The following is a 22,543-nucleotide window of genomic DNA, read 5'->3' as shown; positions in this document are numbered from 1 at the left end:
TAGGCATTGCTATATTCTAATAAATCTTTAAGGGAGTGGGCTGGATTTGGCCCACAGGAGGTAGTTTTTTGACCCCACTTAACCCACTAAACTACTGAGAGTTGGTGGGCTATCCTGATATCTAAGAGCAAACTAAACATCGAAGACTCAGGATTTCTGGTATCTAACACAATTTGAGGTATCATGGACTTTGCATACTTAGCATGTGAAGTTGCAGTCCAGGAACAACAGGAATTGTAATCCAAGTAAACTGTGGAAACCTCATAAAGATATATCCTTTGCTGAGTAAAGCCTTTAACCAAATAAGCTTTAAATGTCACAGAAATGCCTAAGAAAGAAATGGTATTAAATCCTGTTTTAACTGCCTGTTCCCATGGTTTTTCACTGGCATCATGCTGTTCTCTCCCTACGCACCTCTTTTCCTCAGGGAATCTTTATTAAATTTTACCTCAAAATTTATGTATTTCCACTCTGTATCTTCAGAATTTGCTTCTTTTTTTTTTTTTTTTTTTGAGACAGAGTCTCACTGTCACCCCAGAGTGCAGTGGCGCGATCTCAGCTCACTACAACCTCTGCCTCCTGGGTTCAAATGATTCTTCTGCCTCAGACTCCTGAGTAGCTGGAATTACAGGTATCTGTCACCTCACCTGACTAGTTTTTTTATTTTATTTTATTTTATTTTATTTTATTTTAAGAGTGATGGGGTTTCACCATGTTGGCCTGGCTGGGCTCAAACTCGTGACCTCAGGTGATCCACCTGCCTCGGCCATCCAAAGTGCTGGGATTACAGGCGCGAGCAACCACACCTGGCCTCTGTAAATTGTTATTTCTCTTTTCCACAACTCGATTTTCCTTGCCATACGGTACCTAGAAAGGCCCAGCCATTTCCCCCAATCAGACCAAGCACTTAAAAAGACAAGCCAGTGCCCTGGGTTATCTATCCATTCAGTTAGTGAGTACGTCTGTCAAGAACTAAGTAACATTCCTACTACTGGAATTACACTAAAACCATATTGATTGCACAGATTTGTACACAAGAAGGTTCAAATGCATTCATTGCAAATATATATTCACTCTCACCGATGCATCCGTATCTTTGAACAAGTGTTTATAATTGATTTCCAGAGTTCCATTCTTTAATTTTGGCCTTATATACTGTATGATGACACAAGATTTCTTAACTGTAAGGAATTAATATCTTCTAGTAATTTTTCAAATTATATTTTAGTTTTACTATGTTACTGTAAACTAACAGTATTTTACTATAAATCCGATGCTCAGTGAAAAAATTAAAATATATAAGTTAAATGTGAAAAAAATTCCTGCATTCTCTTCGATGCTGTGGGGGCATAGGACAGACTGTCACATCATTAGATGCACTATTCACTCACGTGGACACACACGAATTTAAGGTATGTGATTTTTTTTTTTTTTAAGACTGAGTCTCACTCTATCACCCAGGCTAGAGTGCAGTGGCAACATCTCGACTCACTGCAACTTCTGCCTCCCAGGTTCAAGCAATTCTCCTGCCTCAGCACCCCAAGTAGCTGGGATTACAGGCATGCACCACCACACCCAGCTACCTTTTGCATTTTTAGTAGAGACAGGGTTTCACCATGTTGGCCAGGTTGGTCTCGAACTCCTGACCTTAGGTAATCCACCCACCTTGGCCTCCCAAAGTACAGGGATTATGGGGATGAGCCACCACACCCGGCCTGTGATGTTCCTAAACTAAACCATTACACTCTTCTGTCATAAAATGTGGCCACCATTTTCAAGGATTCTTTTTACTGTAGTATATAAAAAATTATTTCTATTTTTACAAAATTCAGCAACACACTGATGTGCTACTCACATTTTCTATTTGAATCTCCTAATCAAAAATTCCTATTCTATGAATTCCAGAAAAAAAGAGATGCACATTCTATAGTGATACATACTAACTTCTCTTCCAAAAGCATTTTTTTCACTGCCACCACTAGGAAAAGGTAAAAGTCAGTCATGTTCCAAAAATCGATTTTGGATGAAATTTATCAAATGTTATTTTGTCCTTTTTCTCAGAATATGGGAGAGAGAAGTTGACAAAAGAAATCTGCAACAGCCTCAAACTAAGTTCTGATTAAAGTAATGCTAAAGCCCTTAGAAGGTAATCATGTCAAAGCCTGAATGAAAATGTGAAAAAACCAATGACAAATTCAAGATCTACTAAAAAAATGTTTGTCATTAGCAACTCTGACACTTAAACCCCTGCCTTAACAGTTTTGAAAAAATAAGTGTAGTATGTAGCATCCAGTTATTACAAGATGAACAGTTATCTCTTACAAAAGATAACTGAATCTATACTACATAAAACCAGTAGAAAAGCAGACGTCTGGGAAGATAGTACCCAACTTGATTAGTGAGGCTAAAGGAGGACAGGATCTAATCACAAGACAATACCAAATTAACACTGGAGAGTTCGGTATTTAGTGGTTTTCTACATTTCAATTGTCTCTTAATCTTATTAAGGCTACTTTCAGGTTTCCTGTTTACAAATTCAAGATATTCTGGAGGTGATCTCAACATATTTTCAAAAATGTTTCCTATTAACAAATATTGAGCACCTGTGAAGTATATGGCAATGGTAAGATTATGTAGATCCAGTAGTGAACAAAGTCTCTGCCTTTATGGAGTTAACATTCTAGTGGACACTTAATTTTGGCATGTCCACCATGTTGTAAAAGGCCTGAGAAAAATCTTACTCTAACACCCCTCTTCTAAATAACATTTTATAAAGGTCAAGGTTCTGACTAAAGCCCTTGCTATGCTAATCATAAAGACTGTTTTGTTGTCTTTGGACCACTGGGACAAGAGAAGCTATGGCTGAAACACTGACTTTAGTAATTTTTTGAGACTTGATAATTGGAAGAATTCAAATGACACGAGTCTTCGCAAGAATCATTTTATGGATTTTTTCTCCTGTGTGGATTCTCTAATGTTCTTACCACCCCCATTATTTTTATAGGATTTATCGCCAACATGGATTCTGTGATGAATTGTAAGATTCGATCGCCAACTGAAGCTCTTACCACATATCTCACATTTATAAGGTTTTTCCCCAGTGTGAACTCTCTGATGAGATTGTAGTTGTGAAGACCGACTGAAGACTTTACCACACATATCACATTTGTATGGTTTCTCTCCTGTGTGGACACTCTGATGAAGTTGAAGACTTGACGCCTGACTGAAGTACTTACCACACTCCCCACATTTATATGGTTTTTCTCCAGTGTGCACCCTCTGATGCATGTCAAGATTCAAGCTCCACTTGAAGCCCTTCCCACACTCATCACATTTGTATGGCTTTTCTCCAGTGTGGACTTTTTGATGGGCTTGAAGATGTGCACTCCGACCAAAACTCTTCCCACACTCTTCACATTTGAATGGTTTTTCTCCACTGTGAACTCTCTGATGGGCCAAAAGATTTGAGGCCTGCCTGAAGACCTTCCCACACTCCTCACAATTATATGGTTTCTCTCCTGTGTGGATCCTACAGTGAATTTTAAGATCTGCTCTACGACTAAATCCCTTTCCACACTCTTCACATTTGTATGGTTTCTCACCCTTATGGATCAGCTGGTGAATCTGAAGTCGTGAGCTCTGATTGAAACCCTGCCCACACTCCTCACACTTAAAAGGTTTCTCTACACTGTGGGCCTTCTGATGGATTTGAAGATATGAACTTTGACTGAAGCCCTTCCCACATATCTCACATTTGTAGGGTTTCTCTCCTGTGTGGACCACTAGATGAACTTGATAATGGGAGTTCCTCCTGAAGCTCTTCCCACACTCACCGCATTTGTATGGCTTCTCTCCAGTGTGGACTCTCTGATGGGCTTGAAGATTTGAACTCAGAGTAAAGCCTTTCCCACATACAGTACATATGTATGACTTCTCTCCAGTGTGGACTCCCTGATGGGCCTGAAGACTTGAAGGCCGACTAAAGCCTTTGCCACATTCCTCACATTTATAGGGTTTTTCTCCTGTGTGGACTCTCTGATGAATGTAAAGATTTGAGCTACAAATGAAGCCCTTACCACACTCCTCACATTTGTATGGTTTCTCTCCTGTATGAACTCTTTGATGGGATTGAAGATGTGAATTCCGACTGAAACTCTTACCACATGCATCACATTTGAATGGCTTCTCCCCAGTGTGGAGTCTCTGATGGTCCTGAAGATGAGAGGCCTGACTGAAGGCCCTCCCACACTCCTCACAATTATAAGGTTTCTCTCCCGTGTGGACCTTACAATGAACATTAAGGGCTGATCTACGACTGAAACCTTTCCCACATTGCTTACATTTGTATGGTTTCTCTATCACGTGGACTTTCTGATGGGTCTGTAGATGAGTGCCCTGACTGAACTCCTTACGACAGTCATCATACTTAAGTTTTTCTCCCACATGTACTTTCTGATGAACAGGAAGAACTGGGCTGTAACAGAAGCCTTTTCCACGTTCAACACAGGTAAGAGACTTCTCTCCTGATTGTAACTGCTGATGAAGACCAAAGCTGGAGAGATCACTGAAGGGTTTTTTACACTCATTACACTGGTAAGATTTCTGTCCTGTGTGAATTATGCTATTCTGATCAAATGTTGAAATCTTCATATTGTCTTTTTCATAATCATTGGGTCTATAAGACTTGTCACTTCTGTGTACTCTATGATCATCATGATGTGAAATCCAACTGATGGGATCAACACCCTTCTTACATTGATATAATTTATTTTTTATGGAAATTTGCTGATCTCTGTTCAATCTCTGTGATTCAGTCAGGAATGTCTTCCTCCAAGAATCCTGGGTTCTCAAGATAGGAAACTCTGGATTTCCAGTATCACTGGGACCATCTGCTTTATTTACTGTATAGTTCTCATCTTCGGAAATTTGAATAGACAGTTCTGCCCCTACCTGGCAAGGGAAATCACCTTGTTTGTGAAATTGAGAATTACTGATCATGGAGTCTTGACACCTGGTTAAGTCATTTGCAATTTGTTGCCAGATTTGCCAGCAAGAAAGCTCTTCTGATTCTCTGTCTTGAATAGTTACTAACTTACTTTGATTTTTCTCTCCTGTAAGGACAACGAATTCAGAGAGATAGACAGTGAATTTTTTTGTTCAAAGATTTAAGATTTCACACTAAGGACAGATTAAAAGACTTTAAAGAGCCTCAGGATAGTTCTGCTCATCTTTTTCGACACATTTGAAGTTTCTGGTTTACATACTGACAGAAACCAAGAGATGGTCCACCAAGCTCCCAATTGCTAAGCACTAATGAAATCCATTTAAAAACACAACTACTGACATACTATCTAAATTTTTAATCCCATGTCTTTCCTACCATAATATGGTATCAATAAAGAAAAACATTTTGTAGTGCTCACGGGTTTACAACCACAGCCCAGAAGTTGCTGCGTGGCAGTTATTAATAGACACTCAAGGAATGTATGCATGTATGAATCCTTGTTTGACTTCTGACATTTCTTCTAAACTTCAAATCCAAGTTTAAGTTTGAGCCAGGTCATAGAGCAAAAGAGCTTTTACAAGTAAGGTATCTGAGACAGAAAAAGAACTGGAAAGTACAGTTTTGCTGCAAAGTTGAAAAGCTGTACCTGAGGTAGGGGTACACCAAGTGAGTTATTGCTGAAGAGAAAAATCAAAGGTAATAATCACTTGGGGTGAAAGCAAAGCATGAAGACCTATGCACTGGATCCTTCTAAGGCTTTTGCACTGAGTCAAAATTGGAAGGCTAGGAAAGAATGCTGTTTCTTTGAAAGCTAGGTATGGAAAGTTTCTGGATGTAGATATATTTGTCTTTAACAAGAATGTTTTCCAAATTGACAAAGTGGTCTATTAGTGAATCGTGAAATAAATTTAATAGCTTGTGATATTTAGGAAAAAAAACAGATAAAGTATATCAGAATAATCACAAGCACTAATGGTGTCATTACATAAAAGGCCTTCTAAAGACATACATATAAGCCTACACAATATAAATGTTTGAGAGGCAACAATGTAAGATCCATTTCTTTTTATGAGTGTGGACTTTGGAAGAAGCAAATGGGATGCCAACTGTGCAAACTTTTAAAGGAAAAGGCTAATGCTCATGTCCTGACTTTTAGTTTTACTTTTTCTTTCCTGATACAATGGATAAGGAAATCGAATTTTATTCCCTTCTATGGGGGAATACCTAAGAAATAGAAATAAAAGTCCTTATTTTAAAATATTCCCTCCCCGATGAATATGCTCTGCTACAAATACTCAAAGAAAGTCGTAAGGAAAGCACGTTATTCAGTTTGGTTACAACTATGACACTAAGTTCCCTAAGATACGGGCCAACTTGTACAGACAGGCAAACACATGCAAATATACAAACACAGACACTCATACACAAAGAGAAATTAAATTAGGTTAGGCATTCATTGGAAGACAAAAACTATTTTGCAATATCCCTTATTTATGCTGATTTGTTCACCACCTATTAGCTCCATGGAAGACAGATTTCCATTAACTCATTTATTTATTCAACTAATATTTATAGTGTCTCTGCCATGTACCAGGACTATTCTAAGTACTGAAGAGACAGCAACAAATAGATAAAATTCCTCCACTCCTGGAGATTACACGCCAGTGAGGAGACACAGGTGTTAAGTCACTAAACAAAAGCATATATGAGGTGATGATCAGTGCTTACACACAATATAAGGCAGTGCACAGAGAGTAATGGAAAAGACTGTGTTTTTAATAGGGTGGTCAGAGGAGGCCTTTCTTATAATACTAAAACTGAGCAAAGAACTGAATGAAGAAAAGATCAGAAGGCTTATAGGTGAAAGATTATTTCAGGCAGAGAGAAGAACACACACAGGGCTGTGATGCAGAAGCATCCTTGATAGGTCTGAAAAGCAAGAGGGAGGACAATGTGGCTGGAATTCACAGAAAGAGAGAGAGTATAGAAGATATATTTAGAGAGGTAGTGGGGGATGAAGAGCACACCATGTAGGACTCTGTCAGTCACATTAAGTGGATTTTACTCTATGTAAAATAAGTTACAGATAATTTTGAGCAGAACAGCAACATAGTCTGACACAAGGTAACAAAAACTCACTGTGGCTGCCACTTAGAGAACAGACTGTAAGAGGAGAGGGGTAGGAGTAGGGCAAGCGGTATGAAAGGTGTTGCAATAATCCAGGAAAGAGATTTGGCAATTTGGACCAGGTGACGGCAACAAGGCTGACGAAAAGCAAAGCAGACGGACAGTTAACTATAAGAACTCACAACTGTTTGGTTTTTACCTAAATTTCTCTGTCTTTGGGTTGCTGTCGTCATCCAAAGCTGCTCATTTCTTTCTATAGGTGATACATCTTGTTTGAAGGGTTGATGCCCTGTGAAAATGCCAAATCACAAGTTGAAAATGAACATATTAGAGTTAAAATACACTGGAAATCTGAGTTGCAACTGCATATTCAAGACACTGAAAGTAGTGTTTTTCAAACTTTTATTTAAATTGTGACTCAGTAAAGAAACACCATTTATTTCACGACCCAGACACACATGCATAGATACATATTATGAAAACCAAGTTTGAATAATCTATTTTTAACTATTGTCTGTTTTCATTAAATCTCCTCCCACTGGTTCTCACATCAGTCAAGAAATTGGCCAGAGTTTTTGCTGCAGTGTGTGCCATTCTTCCTAAGGAGTTCTAGTATTTTCTACCCTATTTTATTTCATTGAAATCTGCTGGCAGTATTCAATAAATTGGTTTTATAATTCAATAATGGGGCAGGTACAAAATATGAAAAAGAATAGACAAAGCATAGCAGTATTCTGTTCATTTATAGTTCTTCTATAAAACTATAGAAAAACAAATGAAAAAGACCTAAAATATTCTGTTCAGAAAGATCAGAAACATCCGGTGTCTCTGCATCCCATAAAAATTAGGAAAGTCAGGTTTCCACACTCAGGGAACCATTTCAAGGGCCACAAAGCCTTAAAACTCCAAGGTCACAAAGATACTCCAGAGGGAGGCTGTCCTCACCCACTGACAGCAGGTTCCTAAAATTCTCCACCATCACATCTCGGTACAGCTTCCTCTGGGCAGGGCCCAGCAGCCCCAACTCCTCCTCCGTGAAGGCCACAGCCACGTCATTGAAGGTCACTGCTTCCTACGACAAAAACACATGACCTCAATCTTACAACCAATGTCCACTGGAAGATGGGTAACACTGAGAAGGTGAAGAGAACAGTTGCAAAGTTGTTCTGGATGCCGAGCCGTTTGTAGATTTCCCAGCCCTTCTCCTGTCTTGCCAATGCCATACACTGACTTACCAAAAGTGCTGCTATGAAAAAGAAAGCTTTGTGTATTTACTGGATGCTCTCAGTGAGTACTCTTATGAGGGAATTTCCTAGAATTGTTACCTACTGAACCTAAAACATTGCCAATTTCCCCAGAAAGGTTTACCAATTTAGTCCCAACAGTGTTTGATAGCACCTGTCTTCCTACTGAGGTGCGAACCAAGGGAGCAGTGTTACATGTGGAAATAAACCTAAAGGGCATGTCAGGTTTCTGAATGAAAGACTCTTTCTCTCTGTCCTCCTGTCTTGGTCTTTCACTTGAATATAATACACTGATCCCGGATCTTTAGTTTTCCATGTGAACTTGGGCAAGTTCCTCATTTTTCACAATCCCTTTTCTATTTATGCATAAAATGAAGGCAAAACAAAGAACCTCCTCATAGTTGCTGTGAGGTATCAATATAGGGGCACAGTGTAAGTGCTTGGCAAATCCTTTCCTACCACTAGGCATTTTAAATTAAGGTCACATATTACTTTGACTAAAAAAATATTCGGCCGGGCGCAGTGGCTCAAGCCTGTAATCCCAGCACTTTGGGAGGCCGAGACGGGCGGATCACGAGGTCAGGAGATCGAGACCATCCTGGCTAACACGGTGAAACCCCGTCTCTACTAAAAAATACAAAAAGCTAGCCGGGCGAGGTGGCTGGTGCCTGTAGTCCCAGCTACTCGGGAGGCTGAGGCAGGAGAATGGCGTAAACCCAGGAGGCGGAGCTTGCAGTGAGCTGAGATCCGGCCACTGCACTCCAGCCTGGGCGACAGAGCGAGACTCCGTCTCAAAAAAAAAAAAAAAAAAAAAATATTCAAAGGGAGAAAGACTAGTAAACACACAGGGTATGGCTGAGGCATGGGGAATTCAGAATCTAGCTCTTGGAGTAAAAAAAGTCTAATATTTTTTCTGTGTGAAGCAGTTGTTAAATCTTGACGCACTGTGCCATATTTGAATATTCTATCAAAAAACATCTGCAGTACCACACACAAAACATACCCTTTCAATTCTGAATACCTAATGTTACAGACTTTAAAAGGCAGTATTTTTCAAAATTGATTTTTTCAGAAAAAGTTAAATGCAAGAAAACTAACACTGTAGTTCCTAAAACAGTAAAAATTCTACACTAACTAAATGTCTATATAGAGAGAATAGTTTAAAAACTGGATACATAAATTTGATAGAAATATAACAAAAATGAATCATATATTAAATTTAAGAAATATAAAATTATATCTATGTTTTGAATGCAAATATATAATTACGAGTACATACAATGAAGAGATTGCAGAAATAAAGTATTTGTCATTTCTATTAATTTTTCCTTTTTCTTTTTTTTTTTTGAGATGGCGTCTCGCTCTACTGGCCAGGCTGGAGTACAGTGGCACAATCTCAGCTCACTGCAACCTCTGCCTTCCAAATTTAAGTGATTGTCCTGCCTCAGTCAACTGAGTAGCTGGGATTACAAGTGTGTGCCACCACACCTGGCTAATTTTTGTATTTTCAGTAAAGACGGGGTTTCACCATGTTGGCCAGCCTGGTCTCAAACTCCTGACCTCAAATGATCCCACCCCCTGCCTCAGCCTCCCAAAGTGCTGGGATTACAAGTGTGAGCCACTGCGCCCGCCCATCATTCTATTTTTTTCTACTTTTATTTGTAAAATAAAAATGATGAAATAAAACTAAAACCAAAACCAGCTAAACTTAAACGGGACAAAATAAGCACCTAGCACACTCAACAGGTCCTCAAATGCCTTGACTCTTACTTGAAAAAGAAAAACCTGGTCCCATCTCTAAGTACTAAAATGGTATTTTTAACAGGTGGGAAAGGCAAGCTCTACTCACCTGGAACATATTCATTTTTAATTCTTCCTTCTGGGGAAGTGCAGAGTCCTAAGAAGCTGAACGAGGAAAGAAGAGAGAAGTAAATGAAAACTGGACAAGTATGTTGCTAATCCACGTGGCTGCTCTTTAGGAATTAGCAAAGGTGTGTGCTTCTTGGGGTAGCTGCAGCTTTATGTGGCTTTTAAGCAGATTATGACTTGGATCCTAGATATCCATCTACCCCTTTCAGTAGTAGTTCAGAACCAGGCTAACCACACAGCGGCTTCACTGCCCACGTGCCTGTCATTCCACCCTAGTAATTCTTATTCTGAGTATGGTATAAATTGAGACAATATAAGCACAGGAGGCTCTGGAATTGATATGCAAGGGTTATAATCCCGACAGGGCACTCACTAGAAGTATCACCTTGGGGAAATTACTAACATCTCTTTGCCTTACTTCTGTCATCTACAAGAGGTAAATAACAACAGTACCAACCTCATCGGATTGCTGGAAGGTAGAAAGCTCTTACAACACAGTCAGGTACCTTATTTCTTTGCAATTGCAATAAGTAGAAGATAGTCTATGGTTCGAAATTATCCTTAAAAATATAATTTCCACCAATAGAATATTATAAGATAGCTGGAGTACACAGGTTGTTGCTATGTCACGTGAAAGTGTCTTACAACTTCTGAAAAACATATTCTGTCTTTCCAATAATTTGCTAACACTGAACTAATAAAACCTAAGATACTGCAATTAAAAAACACAGTTTGACAATCCACACCTAACTTAAATTAAAAAGGCAGGAACCTAGCCAGACACAGTGGTTCACGCCTGTAATCCTACTAGCACTTTGGGAAACCGAGACAAACAGATCACTTACAGTCAGGAGTTGAAGACAAGCCTGGCCAACATGATGAAACCCTGTCTTTACTAAAAAGACAAAAAGTAGCTGGACATGGTGGCAGGCGCCTGTAATCCCAGCTACTTGGGAAGCTGAGGCATGAGAATTGCTGGAACCCAGGAGGCAGAGGTTGCAGAGAGCTGAGATTGTCCCACTGCACTCCAGCCTGGGTGACTGAGACTCTGTCTCAAAAAAAAAGAAATAGGAGGAACATTACTCTATATTGTTACAAATAAAAGAATGTGTAATAAATAAATAGGTGACAAGAGAAAGCTCCTATAGTAAAACAGATAAACTAATAAAGGTAGAATGAAAGATAAGTAAAACATCATCAATAGATGCTAAAAACTGGTGAAAGTTTGGTGAGGAATAAGACGGCTACATAGTCTCAAAGTATTAAGTGCAAAAGGAAAAAGGTAACCTGGCAGACATTTTATCCAAAAAAACAAAGTTGAGACCACTAGTGGGACAAACCCACAAACCAACATTTGACTTCTCCTATGATGCACTGAGAAGGATGCCTACTTTGATGGCATCTCTGCTGACAATGCATAGCTTGAATTTAATCATGAATAAATATTAAGGAAACAAAAAAAAAAGAGCATTTTACAAAATAATTTCTCAATACAAAGATATCAAGAGCAAAAAAGAAAGTCTGAGGAATCATTCTAGACCAAAGGTGACTAATGAAACAAAAACAGTGCAACGCATACAAATAGATGGGAAACTCACCTGGGGGAAGAAATGACTTTCAAAGTCTTTAATGGGAAAACGGAATAAATTTAAATACAAACTGTGGATTAGGTAACAGTAAGTTAGCAATGTAACTAATTTCATTTTGATCACTATCTCTACCTTGCTCTCCAATGCTTCAGCAAAAAGACAAAAACAAAATGTAAGTATGACAAAGTTGTGAAAGCAAAAAGACAACAAAAACAAAAAAACTGCTTTGACAACTAACAGCAGCAACAGCCAGAACCTGGTGTTTTCAATTTGTCAACAAGAACGAGACAGGTCTACTCAGTGATCATGGTGAAAAAGAAAAAAACAAGACAGCTTATAACACAGAGAGAAATACATTCTACAATGACAAAAATAGCCAAATAATTGCCTCTTCCATCTAACATGACCACTTTGTTATTAGTAACAACTCCAGTCTCGTTATTTCCCCACCTCCTACATAAAAATTAAAACAGTCTGATCAAATTGCTGCTGCTTCTTGACAGCATCCAATCCAGAACAAACCCATAGCCTAAAACTCTCCCCAACTCAGCTAACATAAACCAAAATCCTATAACCAGGCCCCTCCTAATTGTCTCCTACCAAGACACCCCATGCATGTGTGGGCTCCTTGGATGCAGCAAGCTAAAACAAACTTAACTGTCTTCGGTTACAGGTATGTTCCTGGTAATATCTGGCTGACGATGGTCATTAACAGAGCAAACAGGCAAAACATAAACAACTGATGAATCTGGGTGAAAAGCATATGAGATTTCCTTATACTATTATTTTTGCAGCTTTTCTGTAAGTTTGAAATTATATTAAAAAAAAAAAAAAAAGTTGGCTGGGCATGGTGGCTCATGCCCATAATCCCAATACTTTGGGAGGCCGAGGTGGGTGGATCACCTGAGGTCAGGAGTTCGAGACCAGCCTCGCCAACACGGAGAAACCTCATCGCTACTAAAAATACAAAAACATTAGCTGGGCATAGTGGCGGACGCCTGTAATCCCAGCTGTTCAGGAGGCTGAGGCAGGAGAATCACCTGAACCTGGGAGGCGGAGGTTGCAGTGAGCCAAGATCACGCCATTGCACTCCAGCCTGGGCAACAAATGTGAAACTCTGTCTCCAAAAAAAGAAAAAAAAAAGTTAAATTAGAAAACAGTCATTAATCACAATAATAACGATGATGTGATGATGATGACAACTATGGCAATAATATCAAATGTTAAATTAACAATAACTAGGTAGCTGATCTTCCCACCTCAGACAGAAGGCCTCCAGAACGAAAGACGGCAAGGAATCTACTCCCCAAAGCCTGGGAGAAATAGATCTTTAGGACACTAAGTCCCTCCATTGTGACTCTAGACTTGCCAGCTGCCTTCTACTCATGTCATGGTTTTTGCAAAGAAACTTGACAGTTAATATTTAGTGGGAAAGAAAAATCACTGGACTGAGTAGGGTTCTCGTATGGCCAGCTCATCTGGCAGGGTCAGTTTTATCTGTGACATCTGGCAGGGTCAGTTTTCTAGTCCTGAGTTTCCAGATAAGACCTTTTCCTGAGCTTCTCAAACTTTAACTTGCACCTTAATCGCCCTGGGATCTTGTTGAAATGCAGATTTCTGGGTCCTATCTGCAAAAATGCTAAATCAGAAGGTCTTGGGTAGGGCTCAAGAATGGGTGATGCCAATGTTGCTGCTTTGTGGACCACAGTTTGAGTAGTGTTGCATTGTACTCAGTCCCGCCCCCCAAAAAAACCCCTAATAAACAGAAATACCTACAAGAAAAACTTGACAGAAAGGCACTAAAACTATAGTTGTTATCTTTATACCCTAAGGTCATGGTGAATTTACATTTTTAAAATATATTTCTGTATTTGCATGATTATGTGTTACCTCTATTATTTGAAACAAATGAAACTAATAATTGAGAAAACTTTTTTTTTTTTTTTGAGATGGAGTCTTGCTCTGTCGCCCACGCTGGAGTGCAGTGGCGCCATCTCAGCTCACTTCTAGCTCCGCCTCCAGGGTTCACGCCATTCTTCTGCCTCAGCCTCCTGAGTAGCTGGGACTACAGGCGCCCACCACCACGCCTGGTTAATTTTTTTATTTTTTTTTATTTTTGGTAGAGACAGGGTTTCACTGTGTTAGCCAGGATGGTCTCGATCTCCTGATCTCATGAGCCGCCCGCCTCGGCCTCCCAAAGTGCTGGGATTACAGGTGTGAACCACCATGCCCGGCCGAGAAAACTATTTTTAAAAACTCTTCTTTTTTTGAGACAGTCTTGCTCAGTTGCCCAGGCTGGAGTGCAGCAGTGTGATCTCAGCTCACTGCAACCTCGCCTCCCGGGTTGAAGCGATTCGCCTGTCCCAGCCTCCCAAGCTACTGGGATTACAGGTGTTTGCCACCGCGCCTGGCTAATTTTTTATTTTTAGTAGAAATGGGGTTTCGCCATGCTGGCCAAAATGGTCTCAAACTCCTGGCCTCAAGTGGTCTGCCCGCCTCAGCCTCCCAAAGTGCTGGAATTACAGGTATGAGCCAGCGTGCCCAGCCACTATTTTTTTTTGTTTTGTTTTGTTTTTGTTTTTGTTTTTTTGAGACGGAGTCTCGCTCTGCCGCCCAGGCTGGAGTGCTGTGGCCAGATCTCAGCTCACTGCAAGCTCCGCCTCCCGGGTTCACGCCATTCTCCTGCCTCAGCCTCCCCAGTAGCTGGGACTACAGACGCCCACCACCTCGCCCGGCTAATTTTTTTGTATTTTTTAGTAGAGACGGGGTTTCACCATGTTAGCCAGGATGGTCTCGATCTCCTGACCTCGTGATCCGCCCGTCTCGGCCTCCCAAAGTGCTGGGATTACAGGCTTGAGCCACCGCGCCCGGCCCCAGCCACTATTTTTTAAAACTAACAGAATAGCCCAAACCTTGAGTGAAGTCCCAACCTATTTTCACATGATACTGGCCAGTTGCCTATGGCTGATGGAGAACATACCAAAGAAAACTCAGGTCTAGACTCAGACTGTCTCGGTTTCAATGCTAGCTCTGCCTCCTACTAGCTGGGTGGCTATTACCAAATAAGTTACGTTCTTATGTCCCAGTCTCCTCGGAAAAAGAGTATCACTTCAAAGAGCCACTGTATAGTGGAAAGGTGTTCATTTGTATAACCCCTTAGAATGGAACTTAGCAACTAACGCTAAATTATAATCACTTCTCATGCCCAAATACATGACCCACACATTCTCTGATTTACGTGAATAAAACAAGAATAGTAACAAGTCTTACTCACATGGGGTTCTGCTGCCTCCTCCTCTGTGCAGTGCTTTTTGAGAAGTCAGAGCTGGGGAAGAAAAAGGGGCTGTGAAATAACTAGGATTGTGTCTCCATCCCCGATACATCACAGTGGCATCTCCCAGTACCAGTCAGAAGCAACCCTCTCCTTCCTAAAAAGAGGTCAGGAACAATCTAGCTTCATGGGCTCAGAGGAGTTCGCTACAAAATGGGAGTTTCTAGGGAAATTTTAGTAGTATTGGTAATTCACGTGCCAGGCAGCTTTAAACTTTTTGTACTACCTCGTTTTCTCTCAAAACATTAGGAAGGTATGGCTTTTATTTTCCTTCAGAACAACAAACGAAGGCACGGGGATTAACTAGCTCAGTGTGATACTGTATGAAGTGGTAGGGCTGGCTCATCAGGTGGGGGAGTCACAATGAGGGAGCCAACAGCCCGAAAGACCTTCAAACCCGACGAAGCATCACCGCACGAAGCCAGTACGCTCCCAATGCAAACAAGCTCCGTCGAGGGAACGCAAAAGAGCATCCTAGCCCCCCAAACCTCCGCTCTTTGCCGCTACTCCTTTTTATCTCCAAACAAAAGACCGCTAGTCGTTGACACAAGCGCATTTCGGGGAAGTTTGAAAGGTTCCTGAGAAGCTGACCTGAACCACCAGAGCCAGGGAAAAGATGGCTGCTACGTCGTCTTCCCGGGCGGAAGTGCTTGCAATTATCAAAAGCACAGGGACTACACTTCCCAGAATTCCACAGCACTGCCTTCCTCGAGCCGGAAGTGCCTACAACTACCTGGAACGATTGGACTGTAGTTCCCAGGATTCCAGGGGAAATGTTTACAGTCTTACTGTAGCTAAGGTATGTGCGATTACGCGGAGCTCCGGACTACATATCACAGAATGCTAGAGTTAGGGGAAAAACAGAACAGTACCGCCCTCCTGGACTACACTTCCGGAATGTCCAAGCCTTCTGATGTGAAAGTACCTGATGTGGAAGTACCTTCTGATGTGGTAGTACTCAACTACCTTGAGCTCCTGGTTTTCATTTCCCAGAATCCCTCACTTCTCTTTAGGTATTATTATGGTCTGAGTGTTTTATGGCCCCCACCAAATTCATGTTGAAATCCTAACCCCCAAGATGATGGTATTAGGAGGTGGAACCTATGGGAAGTGATCAGATCAAAAGGGCAATGCCCTCATGACTAGGATTAATGCTCTCTTAGAGGTGGCCTGAGGGAGCTCCTTTGCCTCTTTAGTTATGTGAGGACACAGCCAGAAGGACCATGTATGACTTAGAAAGCGGGTCCTCACCAGACACTGAATCTGCTGGCACCCAATCTTGGGCTTATGTGCCAGCAATTCCACTCCTAAGTAAATACCCAAGGGAACTGAAACATGTCCACACAAAAACTTGTTCTAAAAAAGTTCATAGCAGCATTAGTCATAATAGTCAAAAAGTGGATATGACCCAATGTCCATCAACTGATGAGTGGATAAACAAAATGTGGTCTATCCATATAATGCAATATTTAGTAATGTGAATGAACAAGATAGATTCATGTTACAACATAGATGAACTCTGACATTATGCCAAATGAAAGAAGCCAGACACAAGAAACCATATGTGGTATGATTCCATTTGTATCAAATGTGCAGAATAGGCAAATCCATAGAGACAGAAAGTAAATTAGTTGTTTCCAGGCCTAGGGAGATGTAGTTGGGAATGAGGAGTGACTGTTAATACGTAGGGTTTTTGTTTTTGTTTTTCGTACTTTTTTAGAGACAGCGTCTTGTTATGTTTCCAAGAATGAAGCACAATGGCTATTCACAGGCATGATCATAGCACACTGCAGCCTTAAATTCCTGGGCTCAAGTGATCCTTCCCCCTCAGCCCCCTGAGTAGCTGAGACTCCAGGCATGCACCACCACACCCAGCTCATGTAAGGGGTTTCTTTTGGGAGCAGACAAAAGAGTTCTAGGATTAGATAGTGGTAATCATTGCACAATATTGTGGATCTTTTCAAAGACACAAAAATGTTATGTGACAATATCCCCTAAAGTGTTAAAATGTAGCTAAACTCAAAGCTAAGACAGGGAAATCCCAAGGACCAAAGATGAATAGGAAAGTCAAGCCCACAGATGACAAAACTGAATTATCCCACAAGGGCTGGGCATACTAGGTAAGAGCTAAGGAGTTAATCTTGAATGTGGATGGGAGTTAGAGTAGCCATGCATTTTAGGAGACATGAACTATACAATACTACAAACGAGACAGTTCTCTCCTCTTGACTGTGAACAAACACCAACCAACCAAAAACAAATAAAGCCAGATAGCTCCCAGTTTCTACAACTATCTTGTGACTAACCTGAAGACTCAGGTCACAAGGAAAGTAGATGTAGACTGTACCTACAGTCATCAGTTATGGGGTGGAGGGGCAAGAAATTATTTGGTTTAGTCTACTAGTTTTGATTACAAATTACCTTGAAGGAAGATCACCTAATGTAGTATCTGGTCATACAAAGAAAGAAAAAGAAAAGAATATAGGTACTGGATTTCTGAAGCCCTGTGTTCAGAAAAGAGTTAACATAGGCCTGAGACTGTTATACTTAAAAGGCCTGCTTGCAACAGGCTATAGTTTGATGGTGTTCCCTTGTTAAAACTTAATCCCTTCTTGCTCTTTCATTGCTCCCACCATATGAGGACATAGCATCTGTCTCCTCCAGAAGATGCAGCAACTAGATGCCATATTGGAAGCCGAAAGCAGCAGCCCTCACCAGACATTAAACCTGCCAGCATATTCACCATGGACTTCCCAGCCTCAAGCACTGTGACAGATAAATTTATATTGTTTATAAATTACCTAATCTGTGGTATTTTGTTATAGCAGCACAAGACACAAGGTTAGCCCTTGACTGGTGTCCAGGAACTTGAATTTCAGGAGGATTTCCAGAATTCCCTGATAAGAGTGGCTCACCATGCCCCAGCTATTTGTATAATGTGATTTATGCTGAATTCTTTCTGGGAATCTAGAATTTTGGCCCAAGCTGGCCTATGTGACCAGTTCCAGAACAAAACAAACAAAACACAACGTAGTGCCTAGGGCACTAAGTCTCCATTGAGCTTCCTGGGTAGACATTTCACATGTTACAATTCAATGCTGAAGAAACAGTACATCATGAATGATTCCACAGGAAGAGGATTATTGGAAGCTTGTACCTGATTTCTTCTGGACTTCATCCCATGCACATTTTCCCTTTGCTCAACTTACTTTATATCTTTTACTATAATAAATCATAGTGACTATGATAACATACGGTGTCTTGAGTCCTCCTAGTGAATTACAAGAATGTGAAGGTGGTATTACCAATCCTCAGCACACCATGCAAATGGAGGTAGCAGGGCCCTTAATGACTAGCAAGCATCCAGTGAAGGTATACTGAAGAAAATCAATAGTGGAAAAAAGTCTCCCCAGTTAGATATAATTTATTGAGTAAAGCCCTTTAATCCAGCAGTTCCCAACCTTTTTGGCACAGGGGACCAGCTTTGCAGAAGACAGTATTTTTCCACAAGGTGAGGTGGGGGGGATGGGGATGGTTTGGGGATGCTTCAAGCACATTACATTTATCATTTTATTCTCACAAGGAGCAAGCAACTTAGATTTTTTTTTTTTCTTTCTTTCTTTAACAGAGTTTCACTCTTGTTGCCCAGGCTGGAGTGCAATGGCGTGACCTCGGTTCACTGCAACCTCCGTCTCCTGGGTTCAAGTGATTCTCCTGCCTCTGCCTCCTGAGTAGCTGGGATTACAGGCACCTGCCACCATGCCCGGCTAATTTTTGTATTTTTAGTAGAGATGGGGTTTCACTATATTGGTCAGGTTGGTTTCCAACTCCTGACCTCAGGTGATCTGCCCGCCTCTGCCTCCCAAAGTGCTGGGAATACAGGCATGAGCCACTGCGCCTGGCTGCAACCTAGATCCTTCACAAGCACAGTTCACAATAGGGTTCATGCCACTGATCTGACAGAAGGCAGAACTCAGCTTTGCTCACTGCTCACCTTCTGCTGTCTGGCCCTGTTCCCAACAGGGTCTGTGGCCCAGGGGTTAGGGACCCATGCTTTAATCAACTATACTGAAAATATCACCATCATGTCCAAGGAATGTGGAATGGCATTCAAACCCACCCTTTGACCTTACTTGTTCCACATCCAGTAAGTGGATTGCAGTATATTCTCCCCTTATGCACACCTTTTCCTCAGTAAACCTTTTTAAATGTACTTCCCTAACATATGTATCCCACTTTGTTTTCACTTCCAGGATTTTCTCTCTGTGTGTTATGGATTACTGCTTTAAAAGATGTAGCAAGCGAGGCTGGGCGCAGTGGATCATGCCTGTAATCCTGGCACTTTGAGAGGCCGAGGTGGGCAGATCACTTGAGGTCAGGAGCTCAAGACCAGCCTGGCCAACGTGGTGAAACCCCGTCTCTACTAAAAATACAACACTTAGGCTGGGTGCGGTGGTTCACGCCGGTAATCCCAGCACTTTGGGAGGCCGAGGTGGGCGGATCACAAGGTCAAGAGATTGAGACTATCCTGGCCAACATGGTGAAACCCTGTCTCTACTAAAAATACAAAAATTAGCTGGGCGTGGTGGCGCACGCCTGTAGTTCCAGCTACTCAGGACGCTGAGGCAGGAGAATTGCTTGAACCTAGGAGGCAGAGGATGCAGTGATCTGAGATTGTACCACTCCACTCCAGCCTGGCAACAGAGTGAGACTCCATCTCAAACAAACAAAACAAACAAAAAAAACTTAGTTGGTGGCATGCCCCTGTAATCCCAGCTACTGGGGAGGCTGAGGCAGGAGAATCGCTTGAACTCAGGAGGCGCAGGTGGCAGTGAGCCAAGATGGCGCCACTGCACTCCAGCCTGGGCAACAGAGGGAGGCTCCGTCTCAAAACAACAACAAAAAAAAAGTGTAGCAGGCATTAATTGCAAAGATAATGTTGTTCACACTCACCCATTTATCCATGTATTTGGACAGATAATTTTTTTGTTTTTATAATTGCCTTTCAGAATCCATTACTTATGATCTTATGTGCCATATAACAATATAGAACATATTTTGAGGCTTTAATTGTAAGGGATTATTATATAGCACTTTTCAAAATTCTAATGTACATAATTTACTGCTTTGGTAATATTGATGTTCAATAAGGAATTAAAATTAATTTATGGAATTATAAAATGGAAAAATACCACAAAATGCTCATTGCTAGAGAAAATTGCTAAAAAAAAAAAGTATCCTTTACACATTATCTTAGGCATGTATATACACAGTCACTCACAAAAATGTATGGATTTCATTATGCTACAAAGGCTATAGTCTATGATCTTCCAAAGGCCATATTATTTTTTATTCTGTCATTACAGATACCTGCCACCATTTTAATGGCTTCAGGTCAATACAAGAATGAAAATATCAAAAGTCAACTTATTACAGAGGAATACACACTTCCATTTAAAACAATTAATTGACATCATTGATATGATACTGAGTCTTTTTGGTAGTTTAATCTCATAATCATAAATTCCAATTATATAACTTCCAGATCAGAGATATACAGTGTAAATTCTGAAAAACACTCTTCCTTAAACCCATGTTTACTGGGAATAGGGAAAAGCATGGTAAATGTCAATCTTGCCCAAATAATACATTTGAAAAAATTATCAAAATTATCAAATAATTATAAAATTATCAAATTTCCACAAGCTGTTTTTGGTATTCGCTTAATGGGTGTGGGGTAAAAATATGGTAGAGCCCCTACCTGAGAAATCTTTTTTTTTTGTTTTTGTTTTTGGAGACAGTCTTGCTCTGTCGCCCAGGCTGGAGTGCAATGGTGCGGTCTCAGCTCACTGCAACCTCCGCCTCCCAGATTCAAGCAATTCTCCTGCCTCAGCCTCCCGAGTAGCTGTGAGCCAAGATCGCGCCACTGCACTCCAGCCTGGGCAACAGAGGGAGACTCAATAGGCGTCTGCCACCATGCCCAGTTAATTTTTTGTATGTAGTAGAGACGGGGTTTCACCATGTTGGTCAGGCTGGTCTCGAAGTCCTGACCTCAGGTGATCCACCCGCCTTGGCCTCCCAAAGTGCTGGGGTTACAGGCATGAGCCACCATGCCCAGCCAGAAGTTTTAATGAGAATGTTACAGTTATTAGAAGGCAATCATTTCAAAGTCTGGATGGAAATGTGGAAAGTTAGAAATCAAATAAATTCAAGGGGGTTGGTAAAAATTTGGCATTGGCAACTACTTCTGACACTTTAAAAGTGTTACACTCCTGCCTTAACATTAATGGATTAAAAAATTGTGTAATATTCAGTAATCTCTTGTTGTCAGGTTAAATTTTTTTGTCTGCACTGTCAGAAAAATCACAAGATACTTCAACTTGGTCAGGTGTGGTGGCTCACGCCTGTAATTCTAACCCTTTGGGAGGCCAAGGAGGGTGGATTGCTTGAGCTCAGGAGTTCAAGACCAGCCTGGGCAACATGGGGAAACCCTTTCTCTACCAAATATACAAAAATTAGCTGCGCGTGGTGGCATGTGCTTGTGGTTCCAGCTACTCAGAGGGTGGATGGATTGAGCCTAGGAGGACGAGGCTGCAGTGAGCCATGATTATGCCACTGCACTCCAGCCTCAGAGACAGAGCGAGGTCTGGTCTCAAAAATAAAATTAAAAATAAAGGTAATTCAACTTATGTTTTATACAACCCTTGGGAAACTAGACAGGCTCTCAAACAATAAGAACCAAATTTGAGAGGAGAGACTAGAGAGAGGACAGGTGTCAACAAAAGGGTAATACCTTATTAATATTGTAGGCTATAGTATCCAGTGGTTTTCTGCATTTCAACAATGTTCATTTCCCCAAATAATTTTATTTTGCAGGTTTCTTCCTTTGGATGCAGTGTTCAAATATTGCACATTTACTCCTTTTGATTCAGCTAACACATAAGTATTGAGCACACCTACAAGCACTAGTCAATGTTAACGTTGTATAGATTCAGCAGCAAACTTCCTGACCCCATGAAGCTTACAGTCTAATGGACATCAATTCTGGCACCTTCATCAGTATACTTTTTTAAAGCCCAGGTCAAACTCATTTTCTAAGTCCTATTTCCTAGGTGACATGTCATAAGTCAAAGTATTGACAGAATTCTTTCAGAATTCTTTACTGTACCACTTAACAAGGGTTCTCAGCTGTGTGGTCACTGGACCACTGGGATATGTTGACCTACTGCTTAAACACTGACTTAAATAAAACAAATATTTTAAATAAGAGAATGCTATTGTAATTAGAAGGCAATCATTTCAAAATCTAGATGGAGGCCAGGGGCAGTGGCTCACGCCTGTAATCATAGCACTTTGGGAGGCCGAGGTGGGTGGATCA

The 22,543-nt window shown here is 40.9% G+C and overlaps 1 protein-coding gene across 1 annotated transcript; it reads right to left on the bottom strand.

Moving 5' to 3' along the window:
* Nucleotides 1-2,932: 2,932 nt before the first annotated feature.
* On the bottom strand, nucleotides 2,933-15,803 carry ZNF226 (zinc finger protein 226). Its single transcript, XM_010372469.2, has 6 exons — nucleotides 15,757-15,803; nucleotides 15,109-15,159; nucleotides 10,226-10,281; nucleotides 8,078-8,204; nucleotides 7,332-7,421; nucleotides 2,933-5,111 (listed from the first exon to the last, which is right to left on the bottom strand). Exons 3-6 carry the CDS (start codon nucleotides 10,238-10,240, stop codon nucleotides 2,938-2,940), a joined length of 2,406 nt encoding a protein of 801 aa, XP_010370771.1. The 5' UTR covers nucleotides 10,241-10,281; nucleotides 15,109-15,159; nucleotides 15,757-15,803; the 3' UTR covers nucleotides 2,933-2,937.
* Nucleotides 15,804-22,543: the final 6,740 nt, after the last annotated feature.

The sequence above is a fragment of the Rhinopithecus roxellana genome, chromosome 12 (assembly GCF_007565055.1).
Source record: "Rhinopithecus roxellana isolate Shanxi Qingling chromosome 12, ASM756505v1, whole genome shotgun sequence".
NCBI lineage: Eukaryota > Metazoa > Chordata > Mammalia > Primates > Cercopithecidae > Rhinopithecus > Rhinopithecus roxellana.
Note: the sequence above shows the minus strand (reverse complement) of the source record. Positions and strands in the feature narration are given on the sequence as shown.